At 37.2% G+C, this 26,052-nt stretch overlaps 1 protein-coding gene across 6 annotated transcripts in view; it reads right to left on the reverse strand.

Annotated features, from left to right (window-relative positions):
* The window catches only part of ROBO1 (roundabout guidance receptor 1), a 687,829-nt gene that overhangs the window by 587,814 nt on the left and 73,963 nt on the right, over window positions 1-26,052 (reverse strand). For all 6 annotated transcript variants that reach the window (XM_077174535.1, XM_077174531.1, XM_077174536.1 and 3 more), the window contains exon 2: window positions 7,782-7,923. In XM_077174535.1, coding sequence (XP_077030650.1) covers window positions 7,782-7,869 — 88 coding nt within the window. In that variant the 5' untranslated portion in view covers window positions 7,870-7,923. The remainder of the gene's footprint in view (window positions 1-7,781; window positions 7,924-26,052) is intronic.

Genomic DNA, 26,052 nt, shown 5'->3' on the forward strand with positions numbered 1-26,052 from the left:
TAACAGATTGATCGTCTAAACAAATATTAGAGTCAAGAGAGACTATGCCATTTTGTGCTCTACTTTTCCAGCTGAAAATTATTCTCAGGCTAATTGAAAAATTATGTAAAGAAACATTTATTCTTGTTAATTTTAAGATGGCTAGAACAACTTGTTAGGAAAATTCTATTTATATTATCTCCAAATACAGACAGAGCATTTATGCCAGTTTCTCCATTAACCATATGAAACACAATCTTTACAGAAGAACTTAAGCCAATGTATCTTTCTTAGATTCTGGTGTGCAAATGCTTGTATAGGAACCTTATCAAATTGGGAGTGTCACAGAACTAAGTGAATTAGGGAAAGCTTTGCAACCTAAGTTTATGATGCATATGAATCTGCATTATAAAGGTATGCAAAAACTGATTATACCCTTTTCACAATATTTTTGTCCCCAAGAGGCTAAGAGCTTCAAGTAAAACAATTCATGATACAGAGTATGAGAAAAATTCACCAAAAAATTTACCAATAAAAACTTCAGATTCTGGTCTACACATTTACAAAATCTTCAGCTGTGGCCAACCAAGTCCATACAGAAACACTGATTACGTCCTTATTAAATTTACTCCAACTTTTTTTTATCCCCATGATGGTATCCCCATTTTTTTCTTATCATTCATCCTAAATTTCATTTTAGCAAGCAGCCTTCCCAAATCCTGATTTTGAGATCAGTTTTTGTGAATGCTCTGTGAGAGCATCCAAAACAAGTAGAATATCAATATATTTTGAGGAAAATAACAGGCATCAGCTTCTCAAGGAAAAAAAAAAGGGTGAAATACCTCTGAAATTACATCCTTGAAAATTAAGAGACAAGAAAGACAAAGCAAACTCCTCCTTACACACACAGAAACAGCTCATAAAGGCACCTACCTACAGGCACAATGACAGCAGCTGTAGCATCTCACCTCTATCAGTCATAATCTAGAACAGTGCCACTTTCTATTAACCAAGCAATAGAGGAACTAAAATTACTTCTCCTGGTCTACACAAGTCACTCCGGTTGCTCCAGTGCATTTTGATGACTTAATTAGGAAGATGGTGCAGCACATGTGGTTTTCCAGCCAGGTTCATCACAAAGGCCACATCATCAAAGCACAAGAGTTGTGTCTTCCACAGCTAGATTAAAAATAGGGATTTCTTCATTAAGTGTCTTGCAGCTGACTGTGCCTCTTGATTTGTCTCTGTCTATTCAGACAATTAAATAAAGCGTCATGCTTTATTTATTTCTTTTTAAAGGCTAATAAAGAAGCTGTGAATTGAAGTACAGCTGGCAATCTTTTTATTTATTAAGACCTCAGTGTACACAGTGGCAATCTCTGGAAGGCAAGGCACGTGCTGGGATTTTTTTTCTCCTTTTTAATATATGTTCTCTTTGCGTGCACAACATTTCGCCTAATAGGAATTAGAAACCTTTGTCATCCTCTCCAGCAGTGAGAGGAGTCAGAAAAAAAATAATCACAAAAAGGCCAAAACACTTAAAAAACAAGACAAAACTAAACCTACCACCCAACAGGGAAAACCTAAGGTCATGCAAAAAAAGTCCACAAATGCAAAATATGAGCACACAAATCTGAATACTTCGAAAAAGACAGATAAATGACAAAACTGTAAAAATTAGCTAGCATATAATCAAGTCAGAAAGTATTTAAAATTTGGTCACAATACTCCAAATTAATTAAAAAATAGCTATTTCCTTTTACTTCTATCAACAGGGATGGATGACTAAAGAAATTACATGATTGTTATGTAGGTATATTAACTGAAAATATTATTCAAGATACACTACACACTTTTCATTTCCTGATAACAAGAAATTACTATCTCTTGTGTTATTAAGTAATCTCATTTGTATAGCCATAATGGAAATTATGCATGGTAATGTCAGACCACGGAAACACCATAATATTTCCTTGATAACAGATACATCATATAACAACATAATGGGATCTAGCATTAGTCCATGAATATTAGGAAATATTAAAAATATTCTACAAGGAAGGATGACATACTGCTCTGCACTTCAAAGAAAGCTGAATGCTCCATGAGGCAAGATGACTTATCAGTCTTAAGAGTTATTATTAACTGATAATTGTATGTCATTATGCATATTTACAAAGGCACATGCACACAAAAAAAGCAGTGGTGAAATGAGATGATCTCAGGTGATAGTTCTTTCTTTCTGCAGGAGGTTTAAGGATGGCCTATGTACTTTGCAGGGCTAAGAGAGAAGCAAGAGGCAGATGTGAAAGTAAACATGATCTTTACCAGAGCAGAGATCTCAGTTTTTCTTAATTCCTTAACTCTCTTTTTATTTACTCAGCCTAAATAAAACCCTTCCTTTGGAGCCAAACTGTGAGGGGTGCTTGAATTGGGTTTTGGTTTACATTTCCAGTTCTGAACTGACAACAATATTCTGTCCATTTCAAGCTAAATGGATGTACATGATGGAAGCACATCTTTCTACATCTTCCTTGACCCCAGCAAGGCCTAAAGCATCTTTCTATTCTCCCTTAATGTGACCTTGACTTGCACAACCTACAAACTTGGTGGCACTTACAAGTGGAAGCAATACATTAAATCATCACCCCTTGCTACCCATCACTTACAGATGCATTTGCCACTGCTATATTAAATTAGGATCACAAAAATGCAATTTATGGCCAAGAGTGACACTTCATAAAGCTGTGAAAACAAAATTAGCAGAGAATGTGCACCAAAACACAGTATTTCTTTCCACTCCAATCTGTCAGCAGAACAGACCCTCCATGATTATGTTCTCTACAGAAGAAGTTATGTGATAGAAAGTTAAGAGCATGTCAGGATGAATTTGGGAGCCTGGTTGGTGAGCTGGATTTGAGCTGGCACTGTGCCCTTGACCTAGGGAAGGCTACCAACATAGTGGGATGCTTTAGGGAGAGCACAGCCAGCAGGGCAAGGGGCAATGACTCCCTCCTGTTGTTGTTTCATGAGTGCACACAGAAGGAAAAGAAAAGAAAGCGAATCCAGTGCAGACTAAATGATTTCCATGTGCCTCCCAACCTAATGACTTCCCTGATTCCATGGGTGTTCCTACATCTGAGCTACTCGCTTCAATTTATATCTATATGTATATATTAAATAAAAATATAGATAAATGTTATCTTTGTTTGGGCTCAGATTCAAGGACAGAAATAGAAATTGAAAGGAATTTGAGGACTTATTTTTAAAAATCTGACTCTTTTTAATCATAGCCTTCCTTCTTCAGAGTTAAGATTATTCAGCGATATATAGCTCAGATAAAGTTGCACATTCTCAGGTACAAAGTATTTGTTTGGCATTTTTCCTTCTGTCCTTAGCTTATTTTCCCTGTGACTTAAAAATCAAGCTTTGGAAGGCTTACTGGCTCATCTCACAACATCACTTTACTTTCAAATACTACAAAAATTTATAACAAGAAACCACGAATCCCTCCCATTGCTTCTTACTAAGAGCTTTGCTGTTGGATCACTCGCTCAGAAAAGGTGAAAACTATCCTGAAGTACCTCCCAATGAAGGAATTTAAATCCATATCCACCACTCTCTTCAACAAGTGCCAAGATCACTTAATTTTCTTAGCTCAATGAGGCTTCACTCTTCCTTCACATCTTCATGATCAGGGGCTTACATGAAATTTAAGCATTCAATTCTCTTTGACTCTCAGCCTATGCCAAAAGACAGCATGGGTTGGTTGAGTTTGGCTGAACATTCCCTTTTTTACACATTATTCTCAAAAAAAGACCTGTGTAACCACAAAACTAGCTCAGTTCTTAATCTGATCTATTCAATGCCTTGTCCAGTCATTGACAGATTTATTTTGAATATTTGACTGAAAAACCATTCAGGCTCTTGAAAAGTACAGAAAATGTTACAAGATCCTGATTTTCTTCATGAAGCAGCAAATTAATATCTTCCAGTGCTACAAAACTTTTATTCAATACACCTTCACAGGTTGCCGAGAAATTAGAAGAATGTATAATTTCTTGTTAAAATGTACCAAACAGACATATAAATCCTAAGTATCATATTCTGAGAACAAGTTCAGAAATGTAACAGGTCAAAACTACAAATCTTGTTTTCTTTAGCCAGATGAGTTTGAGTATTTTGAGTACTAAAAAGTTAACAGCAATTAAAAAAGAAAAAATAGACATGAAAGAATTTAGTTACTTATGTTACTGAATTATGATTGGCTTGACAAAAGCTCTAATGAAAGAGTATTCCGATCCCAAACAATTCCCTCTTTTTCACTGCCTCTAAGATGCTATAGTAAGCAATCTGAATTTATGGGAGATTGATTATGAACGATTGTCTCCTGTTGCAAGCAAGGTAGGAGGATGAATTTATTTCCTGTAGTGTTTCAGTAATAAGCCAGGAAGTATTAGGGAAAAGGAAATGTAAAATATTACTTTCTGCCCCAGGAAAAGTCAAATCCTGAACTGATTCTCCTCAGTAAGCTTCTGTTGCCACCAAAGAGAGTTGTTTATTTTGTTATTTTACCCTTACAGCCATGAATAATTTCTCAAACTTATATTTCATTTTAGTTCATTTTCATGTACATTTTATACATCTTATACTACGATATATATTTGCATTTCTTATAGAAAACCTATTTTCTGGAGAAACAATGAACAGTAATTGTAAACCATAAAGGTACAGAAGCCCCTGTCAAAAATTTCTCAAAAATCTGGGCTCAAAACAGATATTTTCCTTATCTTCCTCTCTGTAAGACCTATTGAGAATTCTGTTGCAAAAATCTTATTATAATCTATCAGAAGCATTCAAAATTTTTTGTTTGTTTGTTTTCAGCATTGCTGACAAATTTGTCATGTTGTTACAAGGCTTTCTTTGTGCAGGTATCTCTGTGAATCTTAAGGATTGACAACAAACAACACAAGTGGCATCTGCTCCAGTTCAGATGGAGAGACTTTCCACAACAGTCACTGTGTTTAAGAACCAGGTTCCAAATCCAGCCAAATTCAGCAGGAATGCTCCTGTTGTCTCCATTAGCAGTCCAAAAATTTCTAAGTTTGCAGTTATTGATGTCAAAAAGAAAAATCAGTTCAAATTATTTAACATTTTTTGCTGTATGTCATGTATAGTTTTGTTTTTTGGCTTTTTTGACAATCTAGTAACTGTTAACTTTAAAACACTTGAAAGACTTAATTGAAAACACAGAACCCAACATATGCATCTAAATATAATATGGCATTAGTTAATGCCATGTTTTCTTAGATCAGTGCACTTTAAAATCAGCTATCAAGTTTTCCAGCTTTAAAATATGCAGAGCAACTGGCAAGGAAAAAAAAAAAAAATCACATCTTTCCCAGATAATGTTCAATCCCTGATTAAATAAAGATGTGCCAAGGCAGAGATACTTTATGCCTCAGGAGACAGCCATAGTGGAATTGTGAGTGTATTTTATATGTGAATTAGAGGTAAGATGTAATGACATGAGATGAAAGGCTCAGCCATGATTTTAATAAAGGGGGGAGACAGTGCTTCCCTGTGGACCCCATATGCAAAGGAGTGAGACTCAACAAGAATACATGAAAAGATTCAACAAAAACTACAACAAATGCTTCCAAGTTATAAGGCTACTATTAAAATTCATCACATTTTACTGAAGCTGAGTATTCCAGATCTGAGGGTAAGCTCTAACACATTTCTGATAAATTTAATTTCATATGAAAAGCTACATCATCAGTAAGGCTGGAATATTTTCAATTTTTAGGTAAGACAGAATTTTGTGTTTTGAAACCATAACATCTCATTTTTTTAAAGGTTTCTAATAACATGATCTAAAAATATTTCCATGTAATTTGTTATTTTTAGAGCAGGATTTTAATTCTAGTAAAATATCACAATTTAGTAGTACTATGATAACAGACATTTCAGCTGCCTAGTGCTTTTAGCAATCCTCAGGAGAAACTATTACCTATTGCTCTATTGATTTTTAAAATTTTTTTATGGCTGCAGCAGAATTCTAAAGAACCATTATTTAATTTTCTTTCATTAAATATAGGAAATAGTTTGAGATTTTTCACAGTTCTCTCTCTTCCTGTACATTGAAAAAAAAATTAAAAGAGACATGCCTTTGTAAGGAATAGACATGAAAAGAGCAAAATGAATGGGATGAACTGCTTAAAGGAAAAAAAAATAATCCTGCTTTATTTGATCTTTTGTGATAATCACACTCCTGGCCTCCTGCCAGCAAGGCTCAGCATGCTGATGTCTGGCCAAGTACAGTAATCTCTTGGTTCAAGTCTGAGGTCTGTGATGAAAATTACAAAGCAGGGGCAAAAATCAAAATGCCACCTGTGATTTTATTCTGAAACTAATTTGATGGGAAAAAGTAATACAATGAAAACAGTCTTTTTAGTAAAGACTATGAAACTATGACTAAATTGAAACCAATGCAAGTGGATGGAGGTAGCTATCAAGCAAATACGTTTGGATCTGCAGGCATTCCTTTTAAAACGAGCAGTAGATGTCTTTGTGACAGGTAAATTGCTTTGAGATTATGTTTGAAGTCCGAGGTCAAACTTTTAAAATGATAATTTTAACTTACATCTTCCTTTATTCTGGAGTCTTTCTGCATTTGAAAACCAACAAAAGCAGGAAAAATCCCCCAATAATTTATTTCCTTATTTTCTGTGAACCACCATACAATACAAGCGAACAAACAAGTCCTTGAGGAAATCTTTTATTCCTTTTTCTTTTCCTTCAGAACTCTGTATTTGAGCTAGTTGCTCAAAGATATGGGGAAGAGAATTCTATAGCCACAAAATTATACATATATACATAAAATATACATATATTGTATATATACAATACATTCTATATTACAATACATATATATATTCTATATATCTATATCTATATTCAAATTAGAAATTAAGCCAGTAAAGTCATCCAAATTATTCAGATTGAAAGCAGAAAAAGCAACCAGTAAAAACCAGCATGCCACTTTTTTTCTATATAGCTGTGTTTTCCTGAAAGGTCATTAGCAGAACTGATCAAAGTTTGTTTAGATTTTTCTTCCAAATATTGAAAATTGCTCAGATTCACTTGGAAGCTGCTTTTAGAGATTTGCTCTTAAACAAAAACCCATCTAACATTTGGTTTCCTTTGTGTAACTAGAACAAAAATCCACTATTTGCTGAAGTGATACAGGTTCCCTATTTTACCACCACCTTCTTTATAAATTTGTATAGTATCTTGCCATTTGTATACACACTACTCCTCTCTGAACTGGTAAGAATTACCATATGCAAGCACCAGGACAATTCCTGATCTCTGGGCCTCACTGAAACATTGCATTTCAGCATTCCCCAGCTGCTATTTTGCTTTTCTTCAGGAAGGTTCTCTATAGATTTCCAATTCTCTTTGATATTCAAGTCTGTTTCTGCTGTCTATATCTTCCCCCCACCAACTGTGCTAATCAAAGAAATGCTTTAATAGCCACCTTAACCTTGTCATATTTTCATGCCACTCCTTTCCTATATTTCCCTTGGCATTCAAAAAACCCCAAACGTTGCAGCACAGACAATACAATTAAATTGCCAAATTCTGTGTGTTATGCATGCAGACAGGCTCACAACTTTCCTAACTCCACACATACACACATTTTAACACCCAGAGAGAACTTCAGGTATATTCATGCACATATTCACATGGACAGCAAAAAAACCATGAGCATTTATGTTGAAATAAAAGGTACCTACCTGGAATGAGCTGGCCCAGTAACTGATGGCATCTGGAAAGGCTGAATACAGCTACTACAGCCAGAAAAGGATAATGTTTCCATTTCATGATGTGTCCCTCCTTGCATTACACCAGCTCAGCGGCACTAACAGCAAATGTCACCTGAAATACAACACAGAAATAAGAACAGAAGAATTAATGATAAATTGAGGTACTAATAAATATTTTTGTCCAGAGTAACTCTATGAAGAATGCTGGTTTCAATACAGCTCTAGCTATTAAAACAATGTTAAATTATTTAACAGTTAGGCAGTTAAAAACCACAACCACAATATTAGCTATCCTTGCAGAGCAGACAACCCCAAACCAGATGTTTTAAAGGGAGACACTAGGATCCCCATAGTGCACATATGTGTTTTAAATGCACATATGTTGTTTGGTTAAGTTATTAAAGAAATTGCTCACTTCAGCAGGATAATTAGGTACATGTTTAATCCATTTCAGCACTGGAAATACTTAAACTCTTGCCTAAGTTGGAACCACTGTCAAGGCTATTGAACTTACTATGAAAGCAGGGTTAAAACTTCACTTGAGTCTTCTTATGAAATTATGTTTTGCTGAAGGAGGATTAAGGATAATTTCACCCAGTAATAACTTGAACAGTTAAGACAATTTTCTGGTGAGTTTCTATGTTCTTAAGGGCAAAAAACTTTTATCTAATTGACAGGAATGCAATCTTATGAAGGAAGACAATATTTTGAAGTAAAAAAAAAGAAAATATTTTTAACCAAAATATGATTTTTAGATTCATCATTCTGACCACATCTGTAGATTAAAAAGCATTCACAGCTCTACCAGTGCTCAAAAGTCATCTCCGCTCATCCTACTTATTTGTTTACCTACATTAGTGCTTAGTATAGACTTGTCCAGAAATCATGGAATTGTTGGAGTTGGAAGGGACCCCTGAAGTTCATCCAGTCCAATCCCCTGCCAAGGGAGGATTACCTGGAGCAGGTTACACAGGAGTGCATCCAAGTGGGACTGGAATGTCCCCAAAGGGAGAGACCCCATGGCCTCCTTGGACCTCAGGCCTTGTTTTCAGCCTGTTCCAAATGCCTTTCCTCTAAAACTTTCTAAAATATATATGGTGTTTTTCAGATGAATTCAGTAGATTTCTAAAAGCAGTAAGATGTCTTTTAGATAATTAAAAACACACAATCTGAAATCTGATTGTTTCATTTTGAGTGATTTATTTTGGGGGAGGTTCTTTGAGTGTTTTGGGTTTTTTAAAGGGCCTTTCTCTGAATACAAACCCAAATGCATAAGAATGTAACATCCCATATATTCCAGAGTATCTGGGTTCATGACAAGATCTTGATGGTGAAAACAGACACTGTTTTAAGTGTCTGTCAAGTTATGAGATGTGCCAAATTGCCCGACCCTAACCAACAATCAGAGACCACCAAGCAACTGTAAATCTGATGTACATTGACACATCAAAATCTAATCCAGCAATAAATAATTATGTTAGACCTTGATAACTTTACAACTACACTTCTTATTTTGCTCTCCTTGTAGCTAATGTACACTCAGAGATGGCCAGTTTGAATGATGAATCCTACATTATTTAAAAGCCAGCAGACATAATTGCAATAGTGAAGAAAACTACAGTGACACCAGTCACTTGTTTGTGCTGTTGGGACAGAGGAGTTTCATCTGTAAACCTAATACATATTTAATGACTACAGATTGAAGAGTTGCATGACTACTGGGAGCACTCAGTGCCACCTGACACGTTTGGATGCTCAAAAATGCATAAATAAGTTTCATATGAACAGATTCAATCTCCTACACATGTTGCATTTTAAATTTTCTTTTTGTGTTGCACAAAATTTTGTGTGCCTCTACTATCTTAGTAACTAGAAATAATAATAATCCATTTCCTATTACAATTACCTGTGTCTTACAACATAGCTTACTACTTTTTTTTCTCTCATTTCAACCACACTGCACACAAAAACTCCCTGTTTCTTCCATTCTCATTCTTTTAATTTCCCCTATCACTCATATGGCTGCTCTTCTGTTGCAAACAGCTTGACAGCTCTTAATGGCAGAGTTAACTGCAATTAATGGCCAGGGTGTTACATGCTGCTCTAAATGCTGTTCATGGTAGGACTCCAAGACTGAAATTTGCAAGCTCAGGCCCTTAGAATACCCATCTCTTTCTCTGTATAGTAATATAGGTTTACTCTGTAAAGCTATTTACTGCTTTGGTTTCAGGTTCCCATTGTTTCTTTACCTTAACTTGTGCTCTGTGTGAGCTCAAGACTGAATGTTGGTTCTAACACAAAGATGAGGAGCCAGCCCTTTGATTTTGCTTCTTCAAACAAAACCAGAAAAACAACACTTTCAGTTCAAGATTTACTTTCTCATTGTAATGTGAGGTGAAGGAGGAGGAGAGAGAAGAGGTGTTCAAGGTGCCTGAACAGACTCCCCTACATCCCATGGAGAGGACTATGCTCAAGAGCAGGTATCCACACAGCAGCCCACAGAGAGCCTCAGGTGAATGTTCCCTGGAGAAAGCAGCAGGAGCAGGTGCATCCTGAGTGATTACAGCCCATGGGAACTAACTACACTGGAGCAGAGGGAAAGTATGAGGAAGAGGAAGGAGAAGCATAGAGAAGCTCTTACAGACTGACCAAATCCCCCTGCACCTCCTCAGGGAAAGGTGTGGTAGCAGAGGTAGAAGAGTTGAGGATGAAGAGATGGAGTTGGGCCTAGGAACAACAAGAAAGGTGGGAGAGGGAGGGTTTTAATTTTTGTCTTTTCTCACCATCCAACTCTATTTTAATCAAAAATACATTTTGCATCTTTAGCCAAGGTCAGCTGACCCCAACAGTGAAGTTGCAGGGAAGAGATGAGTGCCAGGAACAGACCTGATGGCACTCACCTTCTCTGTGAAGGCATGCCATGCATGAATCCAACACTGTCTTTCCATACCTCTCTCTTGCATGTACTTAACTGGTAGTCTCTGACTTCTTTTTAATCTCTCTATGTGACAGAGCTCCACAGGGAGCTCTGACCATGAATGTTCAGTTAAAAGATTTTCCACCCTCTTATTCTGCTTGTAGGCTTATGTTTGAAATAAAATATTTCATTCTAAAGCTGGAAATTCTCAGCATCATTAAAAATATTATTCTTACAAAAAAATTCAGTGAAAACAGGTTCCATGAAGCCAAATAATTTTAATAGGAAAACATTTTTTAATCTACAGTCTAAAAACAAATCCTGTAGGTATTCCTTGAAAACAATCCTGAATAGGAGGCAAATTCTCATTATTTGGGGTACAGAGCTTCTGAAAGAGTAGCCCTGATCACAGGAAAGATAAAGTAGAAAGAGTTGTCATCAGAATGGTTTTCAGAGAGAAGCTGAGCCCAGCCAAAGAGAAACAAGATCTTTCTTTTCATCATCTACTGCCACAGTGCCACAATTCTTGCACTACACAACAACAGAAGAAACACCCAGAAATATACTGCAGCCAAAGGGACACAGATGCAATTCTCTGCAATTAGTTTTTCAGTGTCTGACCTACAAAACTAATGCTGCAGAACAGTGACTGGCACTAATTAGATGTTGCCAGTGACAGGAGAAGGATGCACTCACCACAGACACTTCAGCTGGTCTGAGACCTCACCTCACTCTGCACCAAACGGCCACAGACCTTCACCAGAATGTGCAAGAAAAGACTCAAACCCAATGCCTTGTCCAGGGTGCACAATGAAGATAAACACTGGCTTCTCTATGACATTATAATCATTAAAGAATCAATGGCAAATTAAACTGCACAAGCCCAGAGGGGAAAGGAGTAGCGTGGTAAATGCAGGGAAAAGGTCCAATCAATTTTTTTCCTCCACTTCCAAAGTCTAGTGCTATTTATCACTACAGCCAGTGTAGAAGCAAAGACACAGACAAGATCAAACCAAAGCTGGTTTTATTTTCATGTCTTTAGGAGTTTTGTTGGGTTTTTTTTCCAAAAATGTGATAACTATTGATTATTCTCTTAGGTAAGCATCTTCCTAAGACTAGATTTTGACAGAGCCTTGAGTAGAAAGAGTGGACACAAAAGTCAGGTAATTAAGATTCTAACTGGTAAAAATAACTTCCCTATATACAATAGATGCACTTCAGTAAATATTATGCTAAAGAGGATTGCTTATCTACAGAATGAGGCAGAATTTTGATTTGCTGTGTACCCAACCATTTAGGAATAGACTAGCAAAATTTCACCAAAAAGAGAAAAAAACAATAGAAAATATTTCTTTTGAAGCAAGACTAGCTATTTTTGGAAGTGGAATTTTTTTAAGCATTTTTAGGCCTGCTGGTAGTGTTGGACCTTCCCTTACTTTCAATCCCCATGCCTATTAGTCAGACACCCAGTTATTTGGTCATGTCTGTTTAGACTGACACTACTTCTGAACTTACTCCTCCTGTGCCTTAACATCAGTACAGTTACAGATCACTGAAATTAAGAACTTCCCTTTACTATTTTAAACATCCTGTCTATGTTAAACTAAATTGATTTAAAGATCCAGAAGGAAGTTCTGCCCTATATTGACTCAACTGTGTCCATTTAGGAGCAAAAATGACTGAGTTGATGATCTAGGGGGGAAAGTCTGGTTACCTCCTTTTTTGCCATAAAGTAAGTCTATTTCTACCAAGACCAAAGCAGCTGAAAAATAGAAATCTATTTAAACCAGAGTAGTTATCAGTATAACTCATCTAGGGATGTAGACTGTCACCCTTTCAAGTGACAGTTTCAACAGACATTCATGAAGCTCATCTTAGTTCATCTTTAGTAGTCCCCAACATTTGCATTTTTAGAACCTTTAACAATTGGTTTGAACAGTTATGATGCAAGATTTGCACTTTGCTCACTTTAAGCTGTTGTTTGCTTGCTTTTTTAATACAGTGAGAAACTCAAGAGTAAAATATTTATTGTTATTAATAATAGCAATGTATTGAATGTGCTCAATTTACATTGCCAAGCTGGCAGGTGACAAATTTACATGTAAAGCAGTGTTAACTAGATTGTGACTTGATTTCTGTATGGTATTTTTACTGCCTAAGCAATACCAAGTTGATCTACTATAATTAAAATGAAAAAGAAGCTGCATCCATGCTCATCCCCTTGTAGTTAAGCTGAGACAGACATATGACAACAGAACCCAGTTTTTCTGCCACCAGTTCCTTGGACCTGACAGATGCTCAGGAGATATTCCTGAGAACTGGAAGAAAGTAAGGATTATCTTACCATCTTCAGGATTAAGAATTCAGGGAAGAGATTCAGGCCTCTTAGCCTCATCTCAAACCCTAAAAAGGTGAGGAATGAACCTATTCTAGAGACCATCTCCATATGTTTGGAAGGACCAGAAGGTTATCAGTAGTCAGCATGGTTTTATAAAGAAAAAAATGCATTTAACCAACCTGAAAGCCTCCTGTGATGATTGGCTGGGGAGCTGAGGGGAGACCAATGGGTATGGTTTATCTTGACTACAAAAAGTCCTTTAATGCTTTATTCCATAAGATCCTGGTAAAGAAGCTGATGAGGTACAAACTAGATCAGCAGAGAGTGAGGTGGACTAAAAACTGCCTGAACTGTCAGGTTTAAAGGATTGTTATCAGCATCACAAAGCCCAGTTTGCAGTCCCTTGAAGTACATCCCAAGGGCTGCTACTGGGTCCAACACTGTTTAATATCTTTACCAGTTACCTGGACAGTTAGACTAAGTACACCCTCAGCAAGTTTGAAGACGACATAAAATTGGTAAGAGTGGGAGCATGGTTGTACCACTATCCAGAGGGGCCTCTGCAGGTTGGAAAAACCTCATTGAATTCCAAGAGTAATCCCAAATCCTGCATTGGGTGAGGAACAACCTAAGGCACCAGTATACCCTAAAGGGCAGCTGGCTGGAAAGCAGCTCTGCCAAGAAGGACTCAGTGCTCCTTCTGGACAAAAAGTTGAGTGTTCTTGCTGAAAAGAAGGCCAAGGTATCTTGGACTAGTCTGGGAAAGCTCTGACAGCGGGTAGAAGGAAGGGTTCCTTCTTCTCCCTCTCCCAAGCAAAGGTGAGGCCACACCCCAGTACAAGACAGAGTAGAGCAAATTCAGCAGCGGGGCACAAAAATGTTTAAGAATTAGGAAAATCTGTCATTTGGGAAGAGGCTGGGACTGTTCAGTCAGCAGAAAATCCAGGAATCAGACCCATGTGAGTAAATCCTTGCTGTGATGGAATGAAAATAAAGAGCCACTGCCTCTTGGCAGCGTGGGCATTGACAGGGCTAAAAGCATAAGACGAAACACAGAAATTCCACTTAGATATAAGAAACAAACTTCTCTACTACAAGGTGAATGCACAGTAGAATAGGCAGCCTGGATAAATGTGGTTACTCCATCTTTAGATGCAAAAGATGATAAGACATTCCCAAGCAGCTAAATTACCCTCTCCTTACCTCATCTTTGATAATCCTGCTTCCAGGCTTAGGAATGATACATAAAAATCAGCAATCAATATTCTGTTTTGGGCAATAGAATATTACAAAGTGTCCAACCCTGAATAAAGAAAGGCTTTCTCACTGAAAATCGGTCACAAAATGCTTAGCAGCTGTAGTGCAGGGTGACAAGAACAGCTGTCAGCATCAAATGGTCCTGGAGCAGGGGCAGACTGAATGAAGATAGCATGATGGGGATGCTCTTTGGAGCTTAATAGAAAAAAAAATTAAATAATATGAATGCAAAAATCACTTATTCTGTGAAAAGCCCTCAATTCACGGTCAATAAATAGAAAGTTGAGGAGGTTTGTGATGACATTTTTAGGGGAATAACCTTATGATCCCACAGGGAAAGAGAACAAGCAGATAGATGAATGTTTATACATGCTATGCAGCATTGTAAGCTATGGCCTGTCATCACTGTGATAGTTGTGTTCAGCTTGATTATTCCCCTGGAATGCAAAAATCAATTCTAACTTGCAGACTATTATTTTGCACAGACCTTCAGTATTGCAGATTTTGTTCCCTATTTTATCTTCAGTCACTCTCAGGGGAGCAATCAGAGGCCAAAAGGTAATTGGTAACAGTCACCAGTGAATTCACTGAACAAAACTTTCCTCAAATCCAGAAAGTGATTTCATTCTGCTAATTAGCTTTTTTTTTGTGTGTGGAAACTGCTGATATAGCTAAAAGCTGAGGGAAGAGAGGGGAGTGTTTCTGTGTCATCACTCTCAATAAGCTATTCAAGAGAGACAGAGGGAGAGCCATCAAGGTCTTAGCTAAGAGTTCTACAATGCAGGGTAGCCTGTGTGTGTGCACACACAAGTGCCTGAGTGAGAGGAAAAGGTGATTTGGCTTTAGAGATGTTTAATCTGACAAAATTTACTTCAAACCTAGAGGAAGGAGATGCTTTGGGTTGTTCTTCCCAATAGTAACCAGGCAGCCTCACATAATTCATGCTGAGAGAACACAATTTCTCTATATTAATAAAATAAGTCTGCCAAAGGAGCAGAACTACCATCAACAGCAGCTTGCTCCATGCAACTCTAAAACACAAGACTTGTGAAGCAGCTGTTTGGTTTTTAATGCAGTTTCATATTTCTCAAAATTTCACCCCCTGTGATCAGCCTGGGTCGCCCTCCTTGTACAATTAGGCACTGTCTATTAATGAGGACAAGCAAGCAAATGGGAAACAAATCCTGTGGTAACTAACAGCACTACAGAAAACCCCATGAGAAAATGAATGGAATTCAGACTTGGATTTGGATGTTGTACCATATTCAAAATATAAAGCAAGGAGGGGAAAGTAAAAGCTGACAAATCTTGGTTAGTAGCTGGATCACTAACTGAGGCAAAGTATCTGCAAAGAAATTACAGATAGTCATGAGACTAAAAATGGTAACAAAATGAATAGATTATCTATAAGGTTGCTACATTTAAAATTCTTAGCCTTGTTATTTTTCCTTTTCTGTGATTGAACAACCAGAAAATAAAACTTTAACATGATTTTGAACCCAAATTGCAAGACCGTCAATCACGTACTTGTCTATACCTACTCAGAAGTATTTATGATATGTATAATATGAAATATGTGTGATATGAAATATTTCTCATCATTTCTCAAACATGGGAGTTTCTCAATTCAGAAGTCTCCTACTGAATGTCAGGAAGAAAGTGGTGCTTTACTCCTATTAGATAAGATAATTCCACCTTTCCATTTTATGAATTCCTTTTGCACATAAGTGGTGCAAGAATTAAGTACCTCCACAGTTCAAACTTACATAGCTTCCCTCAAGGAGGTTTGAACTTCTTGAAAGAAATGCTATCTTTTGAAAATAATCTAAACGTATAAGAAAACCATTAATAATGTAATGAGGCCCGTGTTTTCCACCACAAGAATTGGAAAGCCTGGCAAAATGTTTAAAAATTTTATGCACAACCAAGGGTTGATCTAAATAAAGCAAAAACTCTCATACTTTGCATTACTGGCGCACTACCTCCTTTGGTCATTTGGCAAATTGAACAAAAGACTCATATCTCAGCTACCAGGACTTTCAAGGGAGTGTTTGGGAATTGTTCTCTACATCTATACACTCATAAGTTTTTTAACAGGAAAAAAAATTATTACTGCCTTGATGTAATTAGTAGTTTCTTGATTTGTAAGAAATACTGACAGCTTTCAAACACTATTAAGCGGTGGACATTTGAAGAAGTGGTTGCTGTCAAAAGTGCCTCCAAGTAGAGTCACACTGAAAAAAAAAAACATGTGATAGAAAGAAAATCCCATGCTGAAAGGTTAAAAAAGAAACAACAAAAACAAACTCTTCTTTGACTGCATTTTGACTCCTCTGTAATACCTGATGTAAAAAAGCAAGGGTTTCTCAAAGCCATCAAGCTTTAAGCATTCACAGTATCTTTGAATGTCCTCAGCAGCACCAGAAAAGAAGGATTCAATTTTCAAAGATAATTGTGTCAGATAGCTGTCTCATCCCTTTTCAGAAACAATCTGATAAATACCTAATTACCAGCCAAGTGATTTCAGAGCCACACAGCTGGGTCTGAGAAAAGGCTACAGGGAATGACAAGGTCCCCTAAAGCCATCAAGAGCAAGAGGCATTTGGTTTGTGAATTACTTCATTTATTCAGCTGATAAAATGCATAGAAAGTCCCCAGAGGGAAAAAAAATTCATAAAATGTTGAAATAATAAATAGAACCAATATTTAACCAGAGAGGTAAAAGATTTCCAAATAACACAGAATTGCATACTACGGAACAATTACGTTCCAAAATCCACACTGGTAATTAGAGTCCTTAAAACCACTGATTTTTTCCAGAAAGCATTTGTACAGTACTCAGACTAACCTTGTCTTTTCTTGATATTGCTATGCAAGAGGAAAATTGCTTTACAGTAATTTTATATTGCAGTTTTGTTGAGAACTAGAAAAGCATTCTGATATTAAACAATTATAGTCCTGCCTGTTGGGTAGTCCTAGCTGCCAAACAAATAAGAATTTATAATTTTTCATCAATGTTTAAAAACTCTCTCATTCTTCTTGAGCAAACTGGTAATACAGCAATGCTTTCTGAAAATACCAAGTTTCATCACTTCTAAGTTATCTCCACCAATTAAAAAACCCCACAGGTATTTCATGCAGCATCTCAGATTTCAGTGAATCTTTTGAAAATCTACATTGTAAAAGCCAATCCTGTAATCTTGCTGAATTCCTTGTGCTTAAAGAAGTATTGGCCCCTATTACATATCCTAAATGTCAAAGGATTGAAGAGCATGAAATATCAAAGTAACGGTGTTGAGTTCAGAATCACAGATGGGAAGGAGATTACTGATAATGCTTCCACAACATGAAGTTGAACAAGTTATATATTCCCCAGACTTTGTGCAAAATGCAACAGATCTGGGGTGGTGATATCAGAAGTACCTATTTCTCACCTAACTCTGCTTCCAGATGGGAGCAAATCAATTGGGGTTCTGCAAATGCAAGGAAACAAGGATGGATCTATGCAATTATGTAAATCTCACTCACTGAATTTAAGAATGAGGACAGAAAAAAGTCTTGCATGTACATACTGGAGATGTGAGTCAGTGGCTAATGTGAGGGATCAGGATGCCCAGGAAAGTGGAGTTACTATCCCTGGAACCACTTCAAAGATATGTTGATGTGGCACTTTGAGATGTGGCTTAGTGGTGACCTCAACAGTGCTGAGTTAAGTTGGACTCATTCTTAGGGGCCTTTTACAATCTAAACAATTACACAATGCTACAACAAAGACTTAAGCTAAGTTGTCTTGCCTTTCCTCTGCTATCTCACAATAAACAGCGTGAGAGTTTTCAAACCTGCTCCTTTCTGATTCTCAGCTAGTAAATTGGAGCATTTCTGCACGTGCCATCATTCACCTGGCACATAAACATGAAGTAAAGCTGTCTGGGAAGAGCTGACACACTGTTAGCATTTGAGTTCCAGCAGTCAGGCCTGCATATGCAGAGGGGCACAAAGCAAAAGGTCCTGGGCTTTTGCCTGCCTGAAAATTAAGATGTGACCTCAGGTCACAGCTTTGGTATAACCACTGTTCTGAAACTGTTTAAATTATGGAAGTAAAAGTCCTGGATGAATTCTCCCCCACAACCACATTTGAGGAAAAAGACCTGAGTGCAAATCACACAGTGCAAAGAAACACCCAGACTTCTTTTCAGTATATGGTGACATATTTTTGTTCCTCTAGTTTCCAAACTTCTTAGGTTTCTATCTATCATGACAAGCAGGGACATTAGAGACCCTCTCAAAGAAAGAAAAAACTTTGTGAAATTAATTAAAAAAAAAGGAATTCTAGACAAAACAGGGACTACTTTCTACTGCAAACCTATGAAACAATAAGCACTTGGGGACTGTGGGCTGCAGCTTCTGCAGCAAAAGTCTTGCTGGAATTATTTTCCACTCGAGATTCAACTCTGAAGGAAAGAAAAATAGCTTGGCTTTTGCCCTTAGTAAGAACAAGAGTAATTAGAAAGGATTTCCACAACCTGCCTCACCAACAAGCCTTCTCAGAGACAGAAACGTACATCAGGATTCAAAGAATATTCAGCTCTCCCCTACAGCACACTCATTCTTCTGGAGCCGCCAGGAAAGGTGAAACAATGCAAGGACTTGCAACCTTGTCTGCTCCTTGCTTAAAGAGCCTTCTGTGAAATGCTAACTCCTTGGGGGAAAGGAAGAAGATGCCAGCTTTCATGAAGCTTCTGGAAGAGTGGCAGGATCCCTTTGAAACTGAGACTGATCTGATAAGGTCGTTATGGTTGTTAATAGCAACTCCTTCCTCTGCTTCCTTGGAAGAGACTCTGGCATTCAGTGGCAGCTCAGGGCAGGCAGCAGCCGAGCTGTCATTGCAGGGCTGTGTCTCTGAAAGCCTCATCCTGTTCATATCTAGCAGACAAAAGAGCTTTTGCCTGCAAGTGAGGAGTACTAATGCCTCCTATTGTTCCTGGAATGAAATCGGTAGCTTTTTCTTATGCCTCTGCCATATTACATATGCCTATATGTTATACTTAAAGCTATCTCACTGATTTTGTTCCCACTGAAAGCAGGAGTCCAGAGAAACAAAAATATTTAAAGTAATTGCATTTCTACAGCTCCTGGGACTGTAAATCTTTAGGTCAAAGGTAAAAATCCTAAATGTCACCACTCCCAGACACAGGAGGAATGCAGGGAGGATGTAACCCTTACCTCTCCTGTCTGGCTAATGGGCAAATTTCCACACTATCTCCAGGGAAGAGAGATGCAGAGCAGTGCAGTGGTGGGCCTGAAGTACATGTGAGGGAATGAAAACAGAGACGTGGGATTATTTCAAAGGGAAAGTTTAGAGATGCAGGAATCCTTCGGATCATTGTGGCCTTGCTATTTTTGCTTCAAACTCCTACAAGAAGAGCCAAGAGACAGCAGGACCACAGACTACCTGCAATAAAATGTTATTCTGCAAACCTTAATAATCCCTCGAGGATGCTGAATGAAAGGGATTTGTTTAATCTATGTGCTGTAATCAACCTATGAAAGGTTGAGGTATCACCAGCAAGCTCCTCCCAGGAGCAGCCTTCCTACCCTTGGAAGTAGGAGGAAAGAAAATCTAAGGCAAGACCTAAAAACTCATTTTTAGTGTGTCTATGGATTTGCAGAGAAAATATATTTAAAAGCTGCACTAAATTTGATGAAGAGCAGGATAGTCTAAGCAGTAATTTGAAAAATGAAGATGGCTCCTAAAAAGAATGTCTCCCTCCTTCCCCACCCCCCCATCCTTCTTCCTCTTTTGTTATTTTCCTTTTAACAAAGTCCTCTACAGCATATTTTTAGTCATCTCAGGGTCTATTGACTCATAAGTTCTGGTTCATCATTTAAGAGCTGAAGTTATTGGTTACAGAGTTAACAGTAGAAAAACAGTGAAACAGATTCTGACCCTGGACAATTTGCCTTGTGAAGATGTTCCCAGATCATTTATTCTGTCTGTTAAAAAGACAAAAGCTGTTAGTGTCCATCAAGATATGAAATGCAGTAAACAACAGAGTGCTTTTAAAGTTTTGTTCCTAAGTATAACTGTAAAAAAGTAAATTTAAAGGATAAAGCTAAAAATATCCTGACCAGGAAAGCACAACAGATATGAAAGAGAGAATGAAGGACTTATGTCTTAAAAAAGCTACTCAAACTTACAAATTCTGTGCAAAACTTGAACTAACCTTTACATACAAGAATGAACAACCATACATGTCTCAATACTAAATTCCAGAGTTTCAGCTATTCAAATAGCAAAATAAACCAAAGTTTCATACTTATTTTCTCCTATCAATACAATGCAGTTTTCTGAGAGAAAACAGTCAAGCAAAAGGCATTTTATCATAATACAGATAAAATACTAAAAGTTAAGATTAACTGGCTATCATTTTGACTGTTCTGTAGTTCCTAGCTTGGGTCCTGAGGCATTTTGCATCTGTCAGATGCACCATCAGATGCTCACACATGTATCACACTCCCTGTAAGTACAAGGGACACCAGCTATAAACATATTTTAAAAGTTATGGATGTGCCTGACATAACTGGTGTGACCTTTCCTGATAGAGGAACTGCTGTATAATCAGTCTCATGTGGGCAGAAAAATACAACAACATCTTGAATTGCTGAATTCAGTCACATCAGCAGGAACTTGAAAACAGAAACCAAGCAACTAAACTATATCAGCTCCTAAACCTTCAGAGGCTAAATGAGTTGAAGCTCAAGTTTTCCCAAGCTTGACAGAAATAGACAATTGAAAACTTACAGAGGTGGACAACTGATTTCCTAGCAGTAACCCATAATAATGGCACTAACCTTTAAAGGATGAATAACTACTTAGGGATGGAAAAAATAACTGAGTCCTCAGGAATTGCCTCTTCATGGCTTAATAATCAGCTGCATTTGTGCATTTTTATTTAAATGGTTTTTGTGATCTGGGACTACTAGAGGAGGAGGTGTTGTGAGACTGTAATTTTAGAAAGGCTAAGATGCAAGAGGAATATCACTGTCTTTGACTTCAGAAAATTCTATATTTTCTTTCACTGAAGTGGCTGTTTCTTTGAAAATACCTGAAATAAAAATCATTTTCTAACAAGTCCTGTACTATTAGAAAGAAGCTGCCAGTGGAACATAGGAAAAATATCATATTCTTTATCTCTGAACTGGAAACTGAATCAAAGAATGTTAGTTTGATATTAAAGAAATTTATATATGTGCTACTGGTACTTTTGGAAGACAATACTTTCTAGGACTCAAAAAAAGGCAACATTAACTTAATTCAGCCAAAGAAAATTACTGTAAAAAATTACTCAAGATATTTTTACCTCATTCACTCCTATTTAAAATAAGACTTTTGTTCTAATATTCCTTAATATTGGCTTGGCTTTCCAACACTCACCCATTCCCTCCTCTCCTTTCAGGTAAGTGCAGGTAGATGGGTGCTTTGCTAATGCTGCCAGTGAGAAGGCAGTGGATTAGATGTTCACATGGCTGCAGTGTAAATCTGCTCACATTTTGAGCACATGAGTTATCATACAGCCAGATGAAATAATTGGTATTGATGAAGAGGTTCATAACATGCCTCAAAGTCCCATCCCTAGCAAGCATTAAACTCATTCAGAGCTACCCTTCTCCAGTTATTTTCCTGTTAGTGAAAGGGAAATAAATTTATTTTAAATCCTTGATCTCTTCTACACCAACCTGTATCACAACCATTCATTTCCATTCATCTCCTGATAAATGGATATTTCATTTGTTTTCAGCCTACCTTGGAGATCTCCAGAATGTATTGACAGACAAAAGCAAACGTGTTGAATGCCACAAAAAGCACGTTCTATAGAGTACAAAGCCTTCCTCAACTTTATCACTAGAAAGAAGTTAATATTTTCCCAGAGAAATTGGTATGCAATAGCACACTTGTATGCGCTTATAGAAGAAAGCTGTATCTCACACAGCAAGCACTAAAATTGAAACCTCTAACAATATATGATCACATTAATAAATTCATACAAGTAAAGCTTCTTTTAATCAGAAAGCAATTCAAGAATTGTTGTACCTAAAAGAAATGAGAAGAGTACTAGGGAATAATTATTTTTTTATGTCACCCTGCATCTATACTTATACTTGTGCCTTTTTCCACAGGTAGCAGCATCACAACTTTTGGCCAAACTTTACTAAGTGAGCTTTTACTGACATCATTTCCATGGAATAATCTACTCCTAAGCATGAAATCTACAACTATCCTGGTCTTTGCACAATAGTTTATATATTTTGTTTATAAACAGTTCCTCTCCCTCATTAACAACTTCAATTTTTCTCTCCCAGCTGAGGCAATGTTGCCATGAAAAACTCTCTCAGCTCCTCAAATGTCTCCCAGCTCCACAAAAGCTCAGCTTATTCAAAGTACTCAAATGGCCAACAGATGACAAATCAAATCTCATTTTCACAAAATGAACACCATCTCTCCTGGCATTTAAAATTCTTGTCAAGATTGCCTTCAATGAAATAAGAAAGTTAAATTGAAGCCAGGGAGAAAGAGCATGCTAAAGTACATTGTTATGCTTGCCAGTGGTCCAAAGATACACAGTGGGACACCCTAATGTATGTTTTGGACAAAAACACTTTCATCAGTACACTGGGAAAAATGTTTCCCTCATTAATACCTACAAACAACTCCCTCTGCTTCTCTCCTCCAAAAATATCACCTTAGAAGATACTCTCACAGATAAAACATAACCAAACACAAAATAATTCATGACTGACAAGTTGACATTCTTCAAAGCAATAGATGATGCTCTACTACTGCAAGCAAGGAAAGCTAAGATAAATAAAAATATAGGGCATGAATAGAAATAACAGCAGGTTTGATTACAGTGAAAAATAAGAAAATCCAGAGCTGCGGAACAGTTGTTTGAATATCAATGCTCCTTGGTAACAAAGAAAAAAACCTCAGACCATCACAACCTGTTTCCCAGAAAATCAAATTTCCCTGCAAAAAACTTTTCATTTTTAAATATTCAGACTCCAGTCTTCAAAAGTCAATATTTATGAGAGTCCTATTTAGCAATTTGCTGCTCTAATCTAAAATAGCATTGCTCACATTTACATATAAATTAAGCCAACTGCATCATCACATTCCTTAAGCAGTTTATTTACTGTGTACTAGGCAAGGCATCTGTTTTAGTTGTCCATAAAATAGAAAATACCATATAGAAAAACATACATCTTCTCTGAATAAGGAAATGGAAAAAACTGAACTGTATGCTCAGTGTGATGCAGAGGACTCAGAACACAACATCAGAAGAAAGGAAGTAGAAAACCAGTGCAGGAGTGACAGTGTGTTTTTACTTCCATTTAGTACAACCTGTCAGTCTAACTGTGAGCCTAAACCACTAAATTCCACATATGAAGGTCAATCTGAACTGTTAGGCAAACATTCTGGCAATTTATTTTAGTGGATCACTGTCTCCCTTCAAACATGAATCACACTCCATGTTGTAAGCCATAGAAGGTACAAGAACAATTTGTGGTAGCAGATCCTACTTCCACTCATGAAACCTGAAGTAAATGCATCCTTTATTAAAAATATCTTGTCACAGTCAATGGCTTTTGAGGGTTTCTTGGGAGGAGTTTTGTGATTTTGATACAGGCTCGATAAAAGTATTTACTAAACAAAATACACAAGCAGCTGTATTGACAAATCCAAGATTTCCCTCCCCACTCCTGACCTTTCCTATACCTAGTCTTCCACCTCACCTAGCTGGCATGCCATCAGCTTAACATGGCCAAAATTGACCTCTTTGTCTTCCCACCAAAGCACTGTATCACCAGCATCTCCCCATCACTCAAGCCTGTAGTAAAAACCTCATTTTTGTTTCACCTCAGCCTAGCCTTCCTAATCCAGATCATAAATAAATCTTTCTGCAGCTTCTCCTACACATTAAAGATCATTTTCTTCCTTTTTGCCTGCACGGCTAAATGCTCACTTAAGCTCTTGGTTCTCATTTCGATTCATTTATTCTCAAGCCCCATTACATCGTATCAACCATTCCCTTTCAGCCCATTCTAAATGCAGGTTTTAGTTTTATCTCCATTTGGATTTCATCACAATGGGTAAAGATTCCAAAAGCATAAAACAGTCTAAAACCCAAAGATCCTAGAATCCATTTAGGATTCTAAATGAATATGGGCTATTTTTGTAAGCATTCATGCAGCTCAAGATGCAGATTGTTATTAGACACATGAACATGTACAAAAGCTTCTCCTCCTGACAATGGCACATAAGTCCCTAAGTATCTTGGAAATTGGACAATTTTACACTCTCATCCATTCTTGTAAGCCTTCTGCCATCTTCTTACATTTCCCACATCCATTTATGTCGGTATAATTTCTTAATTTTGTCCTTTTTTGCCTCATCTTCTCTTTGGGCATTTTAAATTATACTTCTGTTGCCATCTATTTGAAATACAGCTTTGCCACCTCATCCCATAAATATCTAAAATTCCATTTCATGTCATGTCTTTGGCATAAAGGATCTTCTGTATACTTCCTCTTTAATGGCACATCTAACTCTACTTTAAGTAGCAGTTCACTAATGCCACTTCATTAAGATGCTTAAAGCTAAAATAGTAACAAAGCAATTAACTATTCATATGAGGAATGTATATGTACATAAACAACATATATTTGATGGCATATTGTCACCCTGCTTACTTTACATTCTAATCCATGTCATTCCTACAGTCTAATCCATGTATCATGAGACTGAGCCTCCACTGGGAACAATAAATCTTTATCTATACATATATTGAACCCATAGTTTCTAGTAATTGATGCACAGAGACTATATAGAAAGTTATCAAACACTCAACACTAAAATTTTGAAGACAGCCATGCAGAAGTATAGATAAACAGTATTTCATTCTTTCCTGGTTTTCTTGCCCTCTCTCATACATGACAGTAAATTGTTGTTAAATTTACTGTTAGAAATCTAAAATTTGGAGAGCAAATTAAAAAAATGTGTTAAATTAGAGAGAAGCATTTTTATGTTGGTAGCCAGATAAAATGCATCAGAGTACTGCAGTGTCCCCTGGGGCAGCAGCAGATGAACAACAGTGGTTCACAGCTGACTCAAAGAGCAAAGTGAACCAGAACCTGTTGATGTTCCAACAGCCAGATCTGAGTCCATGTGCTGAATGCCACAGAGGGATGTTTCTGGGCTGTGAAGGACACCAGGTCCTGTGTTGTGCTGAAGTGACAAGCGGTGATAGGACTGGACATCAGTGGGCCATGGCCCTCAGCCTGCATCCATCCACTTCCATTCTGGAAGGGTGAGAGGATTGGCTCCCAAGGAATAGTTTGGTTTAGAGGTTCTATTAAAAATTTTGTCCTTCAAATCCAAATAAATACAAACCACCCATGATATCAAAATTCCAACAGCAGTTTCTCCTGTTTGGTGGCCTGTCCTGTTCCCTCTGCCCTGAGCTAGCATTATTGCTAGGTTTTGTTTTCAATGTGTCCAAGTCTCTATCCCTGTAAAGACAGACCATCCCCAAGCTGTTTGCTCAGTTCTGGTGATGGTATAATTCCTGCATGCATCCAGCCAGCCATCTCCTTTATATTGGATAAGGTTTCCACTCAGTCTATGGTTTAATTTCACAAATGCTACAGGGAGCATGAAGGGCATAATCCAA

This window comes from Agelaius phoeniceus, chromosome 2, assembly GCF_051311805.1.
Source record: "Agelaius phoeniceus isolate bAgePho1 chromosome 2, bAgePho1.hap1, whole genome shotgun sequence".
In the NCBI taxonomy this organism is placed as follows: Eukaryota; Metazoa; Chordata; class Aves; order Passeriformes; family Icteridae; genus Agelaius; species Agelaius phoeniceus.